The sequence below is a fragment of the Silene latifolia genome, chromosome 10 (genome assembly GCF_048544455.1).
Source record: "Silene latifolia isolate original U9 population chromosome 10, ASM4854445v1, whole genome shotgun sequence".
Classification (NCBI taxonomy): Eukaryota; Viridiplantae; Streptophyta; class Magnoliopsida; order Caryophyllales; family Caryophyllaceae; genus Silene; species Silene latifolia.
Window position 1 is genome coordinate 28560237 of NC_133535.1, and position 18554 is coordinate 28578790.

At 41.2% G+C, this 18554-nt stretch overlaps 1 protein-coding gene and 1 pseudogene across 1 annotated transcript; both read right to left on the reverse strand.

The window, feature by feature from the left end:
• Positions 1 to 1989: 1989 nt before the first annotated feature.
• On the reverse strand, positions 1990 to 4507 carry LOC141607354 (phenylcoumaran benzylic ether reductase POP1-like). Its single transcript, XM_074426705.1, has 6 exons — positions 3914 to 4507; positions 2986 to 3120; positions 2771 to 2877; positions 2479 to 2609; positions 2216 to 2379; positions 1990 to 2172 (listed from the first exon to the last, which is right to left on the reverse strand). The coding sequence occupies exons 1-6, from the start codon at positions 4505 to 4507 to the stop codon at positions 2014 to 2016; spliced, it is 1290 nt and encodes a 429-aa protein (XP_074282806.1). The 3' UTR covers positions 1990 to 2013.
• Positions 4508 to 8513: 4006 nt separating this feature from the next.
• LOC141607355 (calcium-transporting ATPase 2, plasma membrane-type-like) overlaps positions 8514 to 18554 on the reverse strand; it is a 32210-nt pseudogene continuing 22169 nt past the window's right edge.

An 18554-nucleotide genomic window follows, 5' to 3' on the forward strand; every position in this document is an offset into this window, starting at 1 on the left:
GAGGGGCATGATAAGCGCCCATATGAAGCTAGAGAAGGTCCTTAATAATAATACAACCCTAACATATCGATTACATATCGATTAACTTGTTATTCCAATTACTTTTTTTTTTTCAATTATTTTTTTTTTACCACTTGTTATTGCAATTATTTTTTTTTACCACTTGTTAAGAGGCATGATAAGCGCACATACTTTTGTTACCACTTGTTATTCCAATTATTTTTTTTTTCTTTTAACTGTTATTCTAATGTTATTCCAGTGTTACTCTTATATTTTTTTTTTACCACTTGTTATTCCAGTGTTATTCTGGTGTTATTGTTATTCTGGTGTTATTGTGTTGTTACTCCGGTGTTATTTTGATGTTATTGTGTGTTAATCCGATGTTATTCTTGTGTTATTGTGCTGTTATTCCATTGTTATTTTATTGTTACTCTCATGTTACCATGTGTTATTCCATTATTGTTAACCGTTTTAGCAAACGTAAATGAATGACCTAAAATAAAAAGGCTACAAGTCATTTTCACATTCCATTGACTTCAATATATTCCAACACACTTCAGCTTGAAAGACATAACCCCGATAACATTCACTTAAAATCTCATCTCGCGATTCAAAATCAACATGCTCAAATCTAATTTTAATCAAAATATGACATAGTTCACCAATGAGAACAACATTAGTAGCAAAATAAACTAAAAAAATAAGGATCATGGTTGTCCTACCCATCCTTGGAAATATGGCGCCATCTGAGTGGTATGTGAATATGTGATTTCAAGTAGTTATTTCCATATTAGGATAATTCAAATGATTGCTCAATATGTTAGGGTTGTATTATTATTAATCATCATTATTAATTTAGGATTTGCTGCTGCCTTCTTCTTCCGACTTCTCAATGACTGCTGCTGCTGCTGCCTATCTTTGATCATATTTCTTTCATTTTGTTGATTCGTAGCTACTATCTACTCCATGGCAGCCGATGGCGGCTTGCCAACCTTGGCCCGTGTTAAGCTTATCGATCTTGTTGTTAAAGAAGGTCTTCTAGCAAGGCATATCGATTACATATACTTAAGTGAGTTAATTCGTATAGGACTGTAGACATAACTCCTTCAATTTCAGCACCATATGTTGCCGCAGCAATCTCGGCAACGTCAACAGACCAAGCCGATTTCCGTCTCTGTCAGCATAGCAGCATCAGTATTAATTTTAATGGAATTAGGGGGAGGGGCTGTCCAAGTAGATATCAGGCCATGACCATCTTTCATGCTCGACTCCCACACTGCCTCCACATAATATCGGTAGTCGGCTACTATTTTTTTGGAAACCAAAGACGACTTGTGTTTGAGGTAAAGGTCGGTCATCAAAAATCTGTGAATTACGAATCGCCCAAGCTGTCCACAGATGATTAAGGAAAGAGCATTGACCTTTGCCGTCGAGTTTCTTCAGTACCCCAAGCTTAAGCATTGCAAAAATGTTCCCGAGGTGCTGCACCTACCTCACTTGTAGCACATGAATCCCAAAACCTTTTTTCCCCCTGAAAAAGATGTATTTGGATGGGTACTCTTCCAGCCAAAAATCCCAATGGTTCCAGAAGAAGGACGGTTAAGGCTACTAGTAAAGACATAAATCACATAATCCAAACCTTCATACGGAGTATATCATCATCTAGAGACTTTTTCACCAGGATCAAACAATTCCAGAGAATATATCACCCTTGTCCTCAAGGGTGCAGGTGAAAAATAAGATTGAAGAACGACTTTCTAGGATTTCAGGGTCAAATAATCTGTACTGATCCAACATCCTACTTTTACTCATATAACCACCACGGTCATAATTTAAAACAGAGCATGTTATGTCATAGGTAAGGGGATAACGTTTAAACCACCAGGTTATGATTCGGACAATTTGGTTTTAATTGCACTAGAGAGAGTAGGCAACTGATAAAATTATGAAAAGGGGGTTGGAATGTGTTCATTAGGTTGTCATGCACGTAATTCAACCTCCAATTTCTCTAAGTTATAGCTCAGACGCCTCCACTCCAAAGGACAGTTCAATCTCGAAGTTTGTCTGATCGCCCTTCACAAATACAGCATGACCAATTGCCAAAAACACATTGGTAGGAGGCGGAGAATCTGTCACACATAACAACATTATATGCACAACAATGCAATCAGTGATTCAGAAATCAAGTCTCAAATCAAGATTTGTAATTATGAACACAACACGAATGCACGATCAACAAACAAACATCGTCCAAAACTAGGTCATTGAAAGAGATGGTGTTACCAGAGGGTTTGATGTAAAGGGTCTTGTTTAAGGTCCTTGGATCATCCACTGCCCTAATTGTGTAGGTAGCAATGTCTTCTTCCTGGTTAAAAACAGCTTCATTTGGAATTCGGACCGACATTGCCATAAATCATATATGCAGATCATTTTTTAAGAAGCACAATTTAACAAACTAAGGTAAAACAGATGTGTCACCTTTAGGATTTCCGTCACCTAGAATGACGATTTTGTCCCTCGGAGGGGAAGTGGCTCCAGGCTGAGACATGCTAGGTAGAAACAATCCAGCAAAGTTATTAGCAGACACATAAGTGTAGGGAATTCCGGCCAAGGTTACCGAATTCGCTCGGTGCCCTACGAATCGCGAATTGTTAGAAGCGAATTCTATCATGTTGCTTACTGAAAATACCTACAACACACATTTTATAAGAGCGAATCGCGAATTGGTAAGGAGGTATTCATAGCGAATTCGGTAACCATGATTCCGGCAGCCTCCACGGCTCGACGAATTCCAGCCTTGACCGCGAATGCTGACTTTGCCGGTTCCACAGCACTTGTACGGTCCACATCCACACCAAACTCCGATGGAAAGAATCTCTAGTTTAAATGAACACAATATAACATTAACTAATTAAAATTAACATATGTTTAGGTACATGCGCGGATTTCCAATTGTTACCACCGTAGAATTATGTACAAACATACCTTAACATTACCGGCTTCCTTAATAGCGTCAATGATCTTGACTTGATCAGCTAATACAAAGTACCCGACAGTCGATATTACTACGTCTACTTGCTTAATTGCATTCACCAAACTTTCATGATCATATACGTCTCCCTACCAACAAAAACAGAATGTAATATGCGAATTAATGAAATACGACTATCAATACAATAATACTCCAATTTGTTCAACAAGTAGACGTAGTAATATCGACTGAAATTGTGGTGAAAATGATGGAACGCCGTGTTCTGAAGAAGTTATGGAAAGAGGATAGGGAGATTTTCGACATTGTGGTCGATGTGGTAAAAAACAAGTGCAATCATCATACAGTAGTTGATGATGCTGAAGAGGATGCTGATTACAAGAAGGTTGCCAAGATAGCTAATGATGTTATGAAGGATATTGCTGATGAGTTTACAAAGTTTATACAAGGGGATGAAGCGGTTGTTGCTCTCGTTAAACTTGTTGGTGTATGGGGGAGTATAAGAAGTAGAGTGGAGATTAGTTGTTTGTTTAGTTGATTAGTTGAAGGTTGATTAGTTAGAGTTTAGTTTAAAGGAATTAGTTTGTGTATTGATTTGTTGTGAATTTGTTTGGATACATAAAAATGGGAGGGGAGGACCTCTATTTATAGTGCTCCTCCTCCTTCTCCTACATTCTTGGAATTCTCTAGAATAGAGCATTCTAGAGTGACCTAGACTTAGTACGTCTCTAGAGTTCTCTATACATACAAGACATCTCTAGAAGGTTCTAGACTTCTCTACAAACATCTAGACCATTCATGATCCTTCTAGAGTATTCTAAACTATTCTAGTAACTTCGACATTATTCTAGAACATTCTAGAAGTTTCTACATTATTCTAGAATATTCCGGAACCTTCTAGAACACTCCAGAAAAGTCTCACACTTGAACACTCCTCCTTGAGACTTTTGGAGTGACACCCAACTTTGATCTTAGAAACTCGAACCTTGCTGTCGGTAGAGCCTTGGTTAAAATGTCAGCTAGTTGGAACTCGGATGGGCAATGGATAAGTTCCACTTCCTTTTCTTGCTCGGCATCTCGAAGTGCATAGAACCTCACTTTCATGTGCTTTGTCTTGCTGAAGCACACTGGATTCTTCGCGATGGCGATTGCTGACTTGTTATCCACCATAACCTTGGTTGCTCCTTCTTGCTTGTAGCCTAAGTCCTGAAGTATCTTCCTTAGCCATATTACTTGATTGACTGCGGCTGAAGCTGCAACGTACTCGGCTTCGGCTGTTGACTGAGCTACGATATCTTGCTTCTTTGAATTCCATGAGAATGTTCCTGAGCCGAAAGTAAAGGCATAGCCTGAAGTACTTTTCATATCATCTACCGATCCTGCCCAGTCACTGTCGGAGTACGCTATTAATCTTGGATTGTCGCAAGGCTGGTAAAATACTCCAAACTCTAGAGTACCCTTTAGATATCGAAGTATTCTCTTCGCTGTACCCATGTGAACCTCACTTGGTTTGCTCATAAATCTTGATAATAAGCTTGTGGCGAACATAAGATCGAGTCTTGTAGGCGTGAGGTAAAGTAAGCTTCCAACCAAGCTTCGGTATTGCTTGAGATCAACTTCTTTTGACCCATCATTTTTGGATAGCTTCTCATTCAAGACCAAAGGAGTAGAAACCGCTTACGCTTCTCCATCTTGAACCTTTTGAGGATTTCCCGAGCATACTTAGTTTGAGAAATGAAGATTCCATCTTCTGCTTGATGGACTTCCATGCCAAGGAAGAAATTCATTAAGCCCAAATCCGTCATTTCAAACATTTTCTTCATCTCCTCCTTAAATGTAAGGATCATTTGGGCATTGTTTCCTGTGACAAGGAGATCATCAACATAGAGAGAAACGATGAGAAGATCACCTTGGTTTTTCTTTACGTATAGTGTATGCTCATTTTTGTCACACAAGGAAATGAAGAAAAGGTGTGCAAGCTGAAAAAGGCTCTATATGGCCTCAAACAAGCTCCAAGAGCGTGGTACGACAAGATTGATTTTTACTCCTCGTGAATCCTTGCTCAAGGAAGTAAGAATCAATCTTGATGTACCACGCTCTTGGAGCTTGTTTGAGGCCATATAGAGCCTTTTTCAGCTTGCACACCTTTTCTTCATTTCCTTGTGTGACAAAGCCTGGAGGTTGCTCGATGTATATTTCCTCCTCGAGTTCTCCATTAAGGAAGGCAGATTTGACATCAAGTTGATAAATTTTCCATCTTTCTTGAGCAGCTAGAGCAATAAGAGTCCTTACCGTATCATGACGAGCAACTGGAGCAAATGTGTCTCCGTAGTCTATTCCAGCTTGTTGGGAGTACCCTTTCACGACCAATCTTGCTTTGTACTTATTGATTGAGCCATCTGGATTCAACTTTTTTTTGTAGACCCATTTCACTCCAATCACCTTTCGATCCTTGGGTTTGTCCACTAATTCCCAGGTGTTATTCTTCTTTATCATGTTTATTTCTGTCTCCATTGCGTCTTGCCACTCTTTGTATTTGGAAACCTCATCATAGTCTCTTGGCTCCTCAAAAGCGAAGTAGCATCTCTCACATTCCTCTTCATTCAGATTAATAACGGGACATTCTGCATAAATTTCGGAGAGATCTTTCTTACCTCGAGGTCCCATAGCATTCTCCGAATCGTCGTTTGAGGATGGAGAGTGTGCATGCATTGGAGTTGATGGAGGTGTAGGAGGATCATTATTGTTAATCATATCATCATCATCTTCTGAATGTTGGTGATCAGGAACTAGGATCACATTTCTTTCCACCTTCTTTTCTTCCCAATTCCATATTGCATCTTCATCAAACTCCACGTCTCAGCTTATCATAATCTTCTCCGTATTAAGATTGAAAATCCGGTAAGGCTTTGATTTTGAGTCGTAGCCAAGAAATATACCTTTCTCTGCCTTATCATCAAGCTTGCTCCTTTTTTGCTTTGGGATGTGAGCATAGCAGATCGAGCCAAACACCTTTAAATGCTTAGCTGTAGGCTTTTTACCGCTCCAAGCTTCTACTGGAGTTTTTCCCTTAACTGCCTTTGTTGGAAGTCTGTTGAGCAGGTATACGGATGTGTAGACAGCCTCAGCCCAAAATTTCTTCGGCATTTTCTTTCAGCCAACATGCATCTGGCCATCTCCATCACGGTCCTATTCTTTCTTTCGGATACCCCATTTTGTTGTGGAGTATATCCTGCGGTGAGCTGATGTTCTACACCTTCATCTTCACAAAACTGGTCAAATTGTGAAAAAAGTATATTCTTTCCCGCGATCGGATCTAATCATCTTCAATTTGCACCCGCTTTGATTATCAGCGAGAGCTTTGAATTTTTGAAAGACTTGGAATACTTCTGATTTTCGTTTCATAAAATATACCCAAGTCATTCGAGTAAAATCATCAATAAACAGGATAAAGTACCTGTTTCCAAGATGAGATAAGGTTCTTTGAGGACCGCATACGTCTGTGTGAACAAGCTCTAGCTTTTTACTTGCCCTCCATGCTTGGCTCTTTGGAAATGGCAGGCGGTGTTGCTTTCCAAGTTGACAAGGCTCGCATAGTTCTTTAGTTGCTTGAATCATTGGAAAATCTCGCACAACATTCTGCTTGTGTAAGTCGGCTAGTGCACGTAAGTTGAAATGTCCGTACCTTCTATGCCATAACCAGGTCTCCGCGGCGTGAGCTAGATATGATGACTCTAGGCCATACTTCCATTTCAAGGAGAAGCTTTTATTTTCCATGACAACTTTAGCAATCTCCTTATTTCCGGGGTCATATATGGTGCAATGATTATTCGCAAAGACTAGTGAATAACCATTCTTGATCATTTGTGCCACACTTAGCAAATTTTCAGCACGATCCGGGACAAGCAGCACATCTTTAATGTATTTTGTACCCCGCTTAGTTGGAACAATGATCGTACCTTTGCCCTTCGATGTTAGAACTTCGCCATTCCCCATTCGTACCGGAGTTTGGACAGAAGTATCCAACTCGCTGAAGATGCTTGAATCATTCGTCATGTGACTTGTACAACCACTGTCAATTAGCCACCTACTTTCTTTGCTTGAACTCTTTGCTTGGCCGGCATAGAAGAGGTGCTCATTATTAACGCTACTTGAATAATGAGCTTGGTCCTTGGACTCCATTTGTTTTTGTCTACAATCTTTTTTAATGTGCCTATATTTCTTACAATGGTGACACTGGGGCTTGCCTTTGAAATAGCAATTCTTTTCTGCATGATTATTCTTTCCACAAATGCCACAAGGAGGAAGCTTTCCCTTTGATTGTGACATTCGTTTATTGCCACCATCGTCACTTTTCTTCTTCCACCCTTCGGACCGCTTTTCTTTATGTGATGACTTGAACGCATCCTCGGAAGAAGATTCTTCAGTCTTGAATTTTTGATCATAGGCGAGTAAGGATCCAAGTAGCTCGGTTACTTTAAGCTTTGAAAGATCCCTTGATTCTTCAATAACAGTGACAATCATGTCGAACTTTTTGGTTAAAGTCGCAAGAATTTTTTGCACGATTCTCGTGTCGGTAATATCTTCTCCATATATTTTCATTTGGTTAACTATCTCTGTTACTCTCGAAGTATAGGTTTGTATGTCTTCATTCTCCCTCATCTTCAAATTTTCGAAATCTTTTCGTAGGGTATTGAGACGTATTGTTCTTATCCTTTCATCACCATGGAATTCTTTTTGGAGTGAATCTCATGCTTCTTTTGCGGTAGAAGCCCGCATTATTTTTGGAAAGATGGTCTCCGAAACAGCATTAAAGATGAAAGACAAGGCTTTGGCGTCCTTTATCTCATCCTCATTTATTTTCTTTAAGGATGCTTCGGTGGGTTGAACACCTTCTTGCTGCTTTTCAGGACCATTTACCACAATCTCCCATAGTGCATTTGATTTTAAGAGGGCCTTCATTTTAATGCACCAATAGTCGTAATTTTCTCCTCCAAAAATTGGAAGGGTAGACGATAGAGTATTTGATGCGGAAGCCATAGTTTTATTTTGTTGCCCTAAGATCTTTAGAGCTCTTGATACCACTTGTTGGTGTATGGGGGAGTATAAGAAGTAGAGTGGAGATTAGTTGTTTGTTTAGTTGATTAGTTGAAGGTTGATTAGTTGGAGTTTAGTTTAAAGAAATTAGTTTGTGTATTGATTTGTTGTGAATTTGTTTGGATACATCAAAATGGGAGGGGAGGACCTCTATTTATAGTGCTCCTCCTCCTTCTGCTACATTCTTGGAATTCTCTAGAATAGAGCATTCTAGAGTGACCTAGACTTAGTACGTCTCTAGAGTTCTCTATACATACAAGACATCTCTAGAAGGTTCTAGACTTCTCTACACACATCTAGACCATTCATGATCCTTCTAGAGTATTCTAGACTATTCTAGTAACTTCGACATTATTCTAGAACATTCTAGAAGTTTCTACATTATTCTAGAATATTCCGGAACCTTCTAGAACACTCCAGAAAAGTCTCACACTTGAACAAAACTATTGAACAACATTGATCTCCACAATGTCGATCTTGAGAAGCTCCGGAAAGATGGTGACGAGATGGCCATGATTTTGAGTAAAGCAGAGGGTATCATTCGAAAGAAGGTTGGTCATAATCATGATGATGATTATGATGAAGAGGAATTAATGATCCCCAAAAATGACGATGATGTTGTCCAAGCAGTTAATAATGAAAGTTTCATTAAAGACAAAGTTAAAAGTTTGCGTAAACGTATGGGACGCTTAACGGCCTTTCTGGATGATGAGAATTTTTAGAAGGGTCTTCCAGATGGTGCAAAGTTAGGGCTCGAAGTCATGACTGCTTTAAGTAATAACTCCGGGGCCGAGCAGGCGGTAGAAAACAGCAAACCCCACAGGTACTGTGGCTATTGTGTTGTACGATTCGAAGTCAATTGTCGTCATTATGATATGAGTGAAAGAGCGGTTCATTTGTGCAATCAACTTTGTACCTCCTTGTACTGCAGATTTGATCTTCTTTCGATTTCCAACACATTGTAACAAAATCATCATAATTGATATTCAGGGTACCCTAATATAAAGCATCCCTTTCTATCTCCACAAAAGAGATAAAAGGGCTTAACTGTCACCTGAAGATAAGCATATAGCAAGTATGAATTACCATCATAGAACTCACCGTAGTCGCTAGTGGTCCAAAGGTGGACGGACAACTCTAGAACATCAGATTTTGAAGCATGGCTAAACGCTCTCGTCTAACATTTATGATGACCAAATGATGTTAATAAGAGGCATCCAACGCATCCACTTTTGCAAATAGTTGCTGCTTGTGAGTGAAATACTCATCCTAGACTTCATGGACAGGCAAAGTAGGCTCATAATCAGCCCTTTCTTGTATAAAATCTGGAAATAACAATTCATCAAGTACATTACTTGGGGTATATTTTCAATGTCGATAACCACATCTTGACACATGGTTTGGCTAGCTTTAGCTTGTTTGTTTCGTTCAGTCATTGTATCGAACAGTCGGTGTGCGTCTCCCACTTTTTCATTTTCTGGTGTAGTTTTTGCTGCTTTAGCCATTCCTAAAATGAAGGCTGGAACAGGTAATTCATCGAACATCATGTGTTCACTCGACAACTCATTAGGTGTATTGAGCTTCCAACAACTAAGAGATTCTGAGAATCGTAGCAATTGGTTTTCAACATTTGCGCTTGATTTAGGCTTGTATTTGGTTCAGGAATTTCATCGAACACCTGCTCTACACCATTCACAGCTTCCCTTTCTTGTAACATACAAGAGTCCGACACACACATCTCATCAACATCACCATGTATTCCACCATTTTACGACCTTCGGATCTTTTCAACAGTAGATGATACTGTCCGATTGCTTGATAAGCCTGAATTGGGCTCAGACAATTTATCCAACACTTGGCGGGTGATACTGATTCCTCAGTTTTTACCGACGATTTTTCTGAATCAACCTCATAATCTCATTTACTTCAACAGTCATTACAATCATTTACCTCACTTTCTACACTGAAAATGCAATTCACAGTAGATGCTAGATCAAATATAACAAAAGTGGTACTATCCGACGTTCAATCCAAATATTTCCACAGTATCACAGTTGTTTTAATGAAGCACAAAATGCAGAACGACTCCCGCCCTCCTTCCGTGGGGATATTACAAAAACCAGGGCAGTCCTAGTCCGCGCTAAATAAACATGTATTCCCGACACAGGCAGCATATGCTCTTATGTAGAATTTGTCACATCCAACTTATCAACCTCGTGCTAGCAAAATAATTTCTGTAATAATTAGGCCTTCCTTCAGGTCAACGATGGCAAAATGCATTACCTACTACCTCCATCTTATAATAATCAAGTCAGCGTAGTTCGAGAGGGAAAATAATATACAGGAACACACAACTATGCACATTAGTCGATGTTCTTATAACAGAGTAACAGACAAAAAAGTTAACTGTTGGGGACTGTCAAACATGAATTAACCAGTACTTGTAATTTAGATCTCACCTAGAACTCACAGTGCATGGCTATCAATAAGGCAAACCACTAAATAAATACCTTAGATCACTTTTAACTATAGTCCACCACCATCGGACTCATCTTCTCATTTTACCTCAGGTAGGCAACCAAGAGTAGCAAACATCAGTATGTAGGTTAGAACATAAACTGGTAAGATTGTATTTTTGAACCCCACCAGCATATTCAAGTCAGGCTTAAAAGCTTTATTATACACCAGTTTCATCACAATGCAATTGCTCACTAAGTAAACCTAGCCATAACACCAGCTAGCAGAACAAACATAGAAGCCCGGTAGGAATGAATAGGCATCAGAATAGAACTAAGTAATTGCACTCTCCCTGCATAAGATAAATGTCTTGGTCCCCAGGTTCTTGTTCTGGCGGTCATTCTGTCCACCAACATTTCACAATCACCTTTATTCAATTTCCTAGTAGTGATAGGTACATCAAGATATCGAAAAGGAAGGTCCCCTTTCTGAAAGCCAGATAAAAACATGAATCCTCTCCTCCAATCAGCAGGAACATTGCTAGTAAAAAAACTAGAGTATCAGGTAAACAGACCTTACATCTCCATGGCAGAACATCACCACATATCATGAGCAAAAACAAAGATGATTCAGACGTAGGCCTTTAAATACTGGTGGAATTTGAACCAGGCTGCATACTTCAATTCATAAGCCTAAACAAGTATTCAATACAAATCACAAACAAAAGAGGAGACATTGGGATCCTCCTCCTTAGTAAAAGGAGCACAAAGGAATCATAGAGGCTTTCATCCACATAAGGCCCCAATCTAACAACATTCTCAGACTAAGGCACTGATGAAATGGCACGATCATGTAAAAAAAACAAAATACGTACGTTGGCACAATCGCACAATTAATGTAATATCCTACATTATACCAATAACTTCACTAAAATAAGGTTGATGCCTGCATACCTAAGCAATAACCATTGTACCAATCATGATAAATTACTAAAAAATTAACCAAAGCTTGGAATGGAACTTCCTTAATTACATGATCATAATATAAAAGTTTTACATAATCTATTGCATACCTACCTTTCTAAACAACAATAGTGGTGCTTTTCACAAATCTGCCCCAGATTTTGTGTGAACTCCAATCATCATTGGGTTTAGCCTTAGTTGTTTCGGGGACTAGCGTGACGATAAAACAAATAATTATACAATCAAAGACTAAGAAACCACCTAATTTGCAAAATGCTAGTATTGAAAGGAAACTCATTATAGCATTTTGCAACAAACCTAATGCTATAGAAACGGTGTCTCCTTGCTCTTTTAGATCCTTCGGAAATGCCGTCTCTAACCACCCGGACGGTGCCGTCAAACACGCGTCCGCGGCAACATAGATACAACCCGGAATGAGTATGCTCCTCGGGTTCTTGAAAAACATGAAATGGCTCGAGGTTTCTTGGAAAATACCCGTGATAAGACCCTACAAATCATAAAATCCACATAAATTAGAAAATAAGAAATTTGTTCATTACTTACTTTAAAAATACTCGTAATTTTTTTATCACGAAAGTGGTAAATAATCGCCTCTACTTTATTAACTGTGACAATAAATTCCTTCAATTTTTTTTGGTATCGAGTATATCAATTCCGCCCGGCTCTTTTCGCAAAACTCTGGCTCTTCTATGGCTATACCGCCATCAGTACGAATACCACATTCCCTAGCAATTGCCTTTGCTGTGTCTATGTTGTCTCAAGTAACCATTCTAACTGTTATCCCTGCAGAACGACAGATAGAACTTAGAAGCAACTGACTCCCTGACAACTGGTTGAACGGGATCTTTGATGCCTATTATTCCTATGCAAGTGAAGCCTTCAGTGGGAATCGTCATTTGGAGAAAATTTGCTATGTAGATCCATGTAGGCAAGATACAAGGTTTGAAGAGCTTCACCGGCAAACTGATCAATTGTAACCTTAAGATGCTCCAATACTTCCCCATTAAGGGGAACAACCTCTCCATTTGCATTAATCACCTTACTACAAGAAGCTAAAACTATCTCAGAAGTCCTCTTGGTATGGGCCAGTACGCGCCCTTCAGGTAGTTCTAACCCTACACCCATCCTCTTCTTTGTAGAGTTGAAGTGGAAGTACTCTAAGTGGGTCCCCACTCTCCATTTTTGTGCTATCATCCTGTTAACAAGTACTGCAAAAGTCACCACAGCAAAGAAAAGACCAATTTTCCCAAAAATGATGGCAACCCCGTTACGCTTTACCTGTAAGGGAGTCTCATCATCTCCTCTTTCACGAAGGGTTGCCATCAACTTTCCCCATTGAGTCCTCATTCCAACAGTGGTGATTAACATCTTGCATGATCCATCTTGGACCGTGGTACCAGACAGAAGAAAGGGATTTTCAGCATTAACCATGACAGGCTCACTCCCTCCAGTTAAACTCAAATTCATCTATTAACACAGAGAACCCATAGGTAAAAAGTCCATCAGCTGGGACTTGGTCGCCAATAGACAAATGAACAATATCACCAGGAAGCAGCTCATATATAGACATTTTCTGCCTAAAACCCATTCCTAGTAACCTGTATAGCAATCTTCTTTTTCTCTTTATCGAGATCGCTGAATTGTAAAGACTGACGGTAATCACTAGTTGCCGAAACAAACACAACAAGCAAGATGGATGCTACAATCTCTATTTCATCACGGGCGCCCTTAGGCCAACCTTCCATGGCTATGCCAACAATAAGAGACACAAACGCACAAACACCCAGAATCATCAATGTCATATACTGACGGGCTTCCCAAACATAAACCCAAAAACTCCGAAGTTCAGGCTCAGCAAACTTGTTAATGCCCAATATCTCTTGCCTTCGGCCAAGGGCAGTTGGGTCAGTTGTAAACCCATTCTTAGTGTGGACAGCGGGCCGCCCACGGGGGCGCTTGGGAGTGAAGGGGCTCGAAAACAAGCGTTTGCATTTTGTATGGAGTCGCCACCAATTTTTATGGGAAATTGGAACCGTTCGAATACCTCATGTCATGTCAAGACACAAAGTAGTGACATGAACACTAAGCAATCGTTACCCTTAGCATTCTATGTCTAGAATGACTCTCGTGGATGCCAATGAACACGGGTGCTCACAGAGATCTGGAGTAAGGGGTGAGGGTACGTATTAGGAAGCTCTTTTGATCGAACACCTAATCCCGCCCGCCTCGATAGCGGCCTCTACTAATGATTAGGGAGTTTATTCGTACTTGATATATCGTCGGCTATATGCATGCAATGCAACATCCAATAGATTAATCCTAACATGTGAAATTAGCTAAGTCGATGAACAATTAATTAGGCAAACAATTGGGTCAAAGTAGGATTTTAATGCTCGTTTACATGCGAAGCGTACAAAACAATGAAAGGAATACAATAAATATAACTAGGATAAAAAGAATTACATTAATTACAACGGATTAGGCGATTTATGTCGAAAGTACCGCTAAAACGGATGATTTGATAAAAAAGGAATAAAGGAATAAAACAACAAATTAACGAACAGGAATTAGCGATATTACGAATATTAGTTAATTGATACGTAAACTAATTAATATAGGTCAAGGCGAAAAGGAGTTCGGGGACGAAGTCGTCTGAACAGCGCAGAGACATCGCCCTTTGGAAGAGGCGCAGCAGTTGCTGCGTCTGTTCCAAGGACGAACTCTGGCTGTGAAGCCAAAACTGCAATTGTTAACATTAATTGGCGAATTTAAGGGATTGGTTTAGATTATGTACTCGAATGAAAGTGATTTACAGATTATTTACATGTGATTGAGGTCATAAAACAGCAGAACATGGATGAAGACGGAATTAAAGACAGATTAAACATGTGAAGGGTCGATGTTAATGAACGAATCAATCAAGCGAATAATTAACTAAACCTGATGAATTGATGGCGGATTAACAATGAACATGGTGAAAAATATATCAACAATGAATCCCAGAAACTCAACATGAACGAATTGAATCCCTAGAACTTGAATTGAATATTATTAGTGACGAAAACCCGCAAATATGAATTACTTGGGATTTAAGTCGGATTAGATGGATTAAACATGTGAATGAATGATGAAATATATGATACAATATACATGCTAATTATTATGATTTTATGACGGAGAATTAACAGACGAACAAACAAAACAAATAAATTTGATACGAATTGCAGAGGACGGAGGAAGAAGAAAAGAAGCGAATCGGCACCTCACAAAGAGGCGCAGCGATTCTTGCGCGCTCCTTTGAAGAGGCGCGCGATTCTTTGCGTCTTTTCTCGACTGTCTGTCTACTGGAAATCCGCAAAACAGGTTTTAAAGACGGTTTTAGAAATCGGTTTTAATGCAATGCTTTCGACATAAACCTTACAATTGTTAAAAATACAATAAATAAATAAGGATTAATACACCCTCAGACTTACATGTTGACGGAACGAGAAGAACTAAGAAGATCGATTAGTGATGCTCGACGCGAATGCAAGGAAAGAGTGCCCTCGAAAGAGGAAAACGATTTAACAAGTTAATTAATTAGATTGATTGAGTGTAGTGGTCAAATTGGTCGGTCATGCAACGGAGAGGCTGGTACCCGGAAAGATCCGAGCTTACGTGGTCGGAAGTCCAAGCACGTAGGCGCCAATTAGTAAGAACGAAGTCTAGAATGCAAAGGGAGAAGAGAAGGGCGGACACTCGCGTGAGAAATATGAGGAACGAAAGCTCCTATTTATACTAATCACGCGGCGGAATAGGGTTTCGGAGACTCTTTGGAAGTGAATCTCGGAAAGATATAAAAAAGATACGTAAATCATGCAAAGAAGGGCCTGGGAAGAGGCGCAGCAGCCCACTGCGTCTCTTGGAAGAGGCGCAAAGACTTGTCGCGTCTGTTCCCGTGAGGTTTCCTCCGCTAAGAAAGATTTCCGCGTTTTAGTTATGGTAGGACGGATTTAATTTGATTATCTTTTGAATATTACGGGATATTATTTGCCAAAAGATAAAATTTGGTGAATATGGAATAGAAATATCCGAACATTCCAAACATTCCGACTCGGGATTTAACAAAATATCGAAAAATGGAGACGGTTTTTGACCCGGACTCCGAATGTACTCTAATTACTGCCAAAACGACCGTATCGGCACGTAGATGACAACTAAGAGGTTGACATTTATATTTGAGCAATCACTTGACGATAATCTTACGAACTGTCACTAATCGTTCCGCGAATCAAACATGCGGCCCAATCATCACCGGGTGGTTTGCGAGGGGTGCAGAAACGAGGTGTCTACAGAGCCCCCACTTTGACTGAGGCTTGGACAAGGCGAAAGTCAAAGTATAGCCATCAGGTCAATCGAAGATTACAACTCGACGACTATGGCGACGCGAGGCGCTCGGGGGTCCGAGCCAAGGACCCGTCGTCGGGAACATTTGAGAGTCTGTCGACTATCGGGGAGGGTCGTTTAAAGTCCATTAGACTACGTAAGGAGGCTCGCCACCATAAGAAGAGATCATACCGAGACTTAATCGATCTTCGCGGGAATAAGAGATATTGAAAACAAAGCAGGACGTCGGTAGAAATCTGCTGGGGATCCGCTTCGTCGGCGGTCTCGAGCGACTCGCGAAATTTGGAAGTCGAATCTGCTTGCGTCGGTCTCAAGCGAACTCTTGTTGGGGACCTATCGACGACGAGGAACATCTTGATCGTCGTGGGGGAAACTTCGAATGAGCAGTACTGCAAAATACTACTGCACCGGATAAAATGATTTGACGACTAGGAACATCTGAATCGTCATGGAAGAAAGTCTCGAGCGAGCAGTACTGCAAAATACTACTGCGCCAGACAAAATGGTTGAGCAATACTGCGAAATACTGCTGTGCGGGATAAAATGAACTCGGACAATACTGCGAAATATTGTCGCACTGGATAAAATGCGGGCCGGAACGAAAGGAAATCGTCGAAACGGACCAAAGTGATAAAACGTCATCGAGGAAGAGGCGCACCAAAGATGGGCCCACGAGTAACGAACTCATAACGAATTTTTGAAAATCTATCAGGAGGGAAACAAAGGAAAAGGCGCAGCAAGAGCTGCGTCTCTTGGAAGAGGCGCAGCGCCTGCTGCGTCTGTTCCCCAATTCAGCAATTCCGCGTAAAAACGCGAAATCAGAAAGGTTTTATTTCATTTCATTCGAAACATAAATCACCCCATTCTCTCTCAAATCTTCACCATTTTCGTCGAGGTTGGATTCAAAAGCTTGCTTGGAATATGACTAATCGAGGTATGTGCTTTAATCTTGCATTAATCTTCCATATTTGTCGAATTTTGAGCCGCGAACATTAGGGTTTTCGACCCAATTGATCGAAAATTTGGGGCTTTTCCCCCAAATGAATTTTTCATGCCAAATTGATACTAGAAACGAGTAGTAGGCAATGTTAGGAACATAACCATGTATTTACTTCGAATTTTCATCAAGTTTTGAGCCCTTGAGCGAATTTTGAGACTAGTTTCACGCTTAGATCGAAAATTGCTTCGAAAATGGCCTTAGGATTGCCCATTTGTGATGAAATTTGATAGTAGGGACCCTTGGATGATGGGTAAACTTCCTGTCATCTCGGAAGTTTGGTTTGTGACAACTTTTGCAGGACACTTTTTAGGGCATAATCGCCATTATAGCGAAATGCTGCCGAATTTTCGACTCGAACTCGGAACTAGGCTTTGACTTTGACTTGACTTGACCCTATTCATCACATGAGTGATTGGGTTTGGCGGGAACATGGCCAAGGATGGCCGGAAAGGGGCGATTTCTGGGCCTTGAAGGCTCGAAAACTACTTAACAAGGGCTTGTCGTCATGTGACGCGGCCTGGATTTGCTTTAATCGTTGCAGGTGACGATGCTTCTACTTCCGGGAGAGATCCCATGGACATAGACGCCGCTGTTGTTGAGGAGGCTTTAGAGCAGGCCTTCACCGCCGCGGTGATGGCTGCTGCAGAGGAGGTTCCCGAGGAGGAGGCTGCTGACGAGGAGGAGATTCCGAGACGGGCCCACCTCGGACGAGGGGGTCGCCAGCTGAGAGGTGCTCCTACGTGGGCTGAGACTTGGGAGAGTAGGCACCTTGTGTGGGCTGCAGAGGGTCACTTGTCCTACAGGACGGTGAAGAGCTTGGTAAATAGGAATTCCCTAACTCATTACCTATCCTTTTCCATTTTTGTTCAAATCTCTTCTAAATTTATTCCAAAACTAAAGATAGCTTTGTTTCAAATCATGATAGGAGGCCGGGAACATCCGGTCGTTCTCGGGGTATACGACGGCGATGGAGCACTACGAGCGGCTGTCGGAGGAGGAGAGGGCCATGATTGAGCGCGAGCATTTGGTCCTCTCGGTCCAGTTTGGAGGGATATCGTGAAGAGGAAGTTGCGGGCCAACCTTAGCTTGGTTCGCGCTTTCTTGGATCGATTCTGGGATACGACTTCCACATTTCACCTGCCTTTTGGTGAGGTGGGAGTCACCTTGGAGGACTACGGCATGATTTCTGGTCTGCCGTGCGGGACTGAGGAGATGGTGTGGCCGGAGGCTGGCATGAGGGCGGACTCGGCCGAGGCGAGGAGGTTGATCGGCTGGAACTTGTCGCCGAAGGTCGTTGCGTGTGCGGGTTTGGTACCCAGTACCTATGTTCGAGATTACTTTGTGGGGAAGACCCCGGCATCGGTGGTGATCGATGGGAGGGAGACGGCTCCTCCTCCTTGTACAGTAGCAGAGGGCTCGTCGTGGCTTTGGTGGTTCTTGTCTTCGATTTACCTCGAGACAAGGGTGAGAGGTCACGACGAAGCTTCTCCCCTTTCTTTCGACCCGAGTTCCTTAGGGCGTTGGGACCGGGTCATCACGCTGGTTTTGGGTCCTCATCCGCTTTATGAGGGCCATGGTTCGCCCAGAGATGATGGAGAAGGGGACTTCTCCCGGCGCCGTCGGACCGGACCGCTTTGGAGGT

What these genes read in the sequence shown, in the direction of transcription:
- LOC141607354 (XM_074426705.1), bottom strand. Translation starts at nt 4,507, where the DNA reads ATGAGCAAACCAAGTGAGGTTCACATGGGTACAGCGAAGAGAATACTT. An exon ending in TCTCAAGGAGGAGTGTTCAA is followed by an intron (nt 3,121 to 3,913) that starts GTGTGAGACTTT and finishes TTTTGTTGGTAG; the next exon opens with GGAGACGTATATGATCATGA. An exon ending in TGATCGTGCATTCGTGTTGT is followed by an intron (nt 2,173 to 2,215) that starts GTTCATAATTAC and finishes GATTTCTGAATC; the next exon opens with ACTGATTGCATTGTTGTGCA.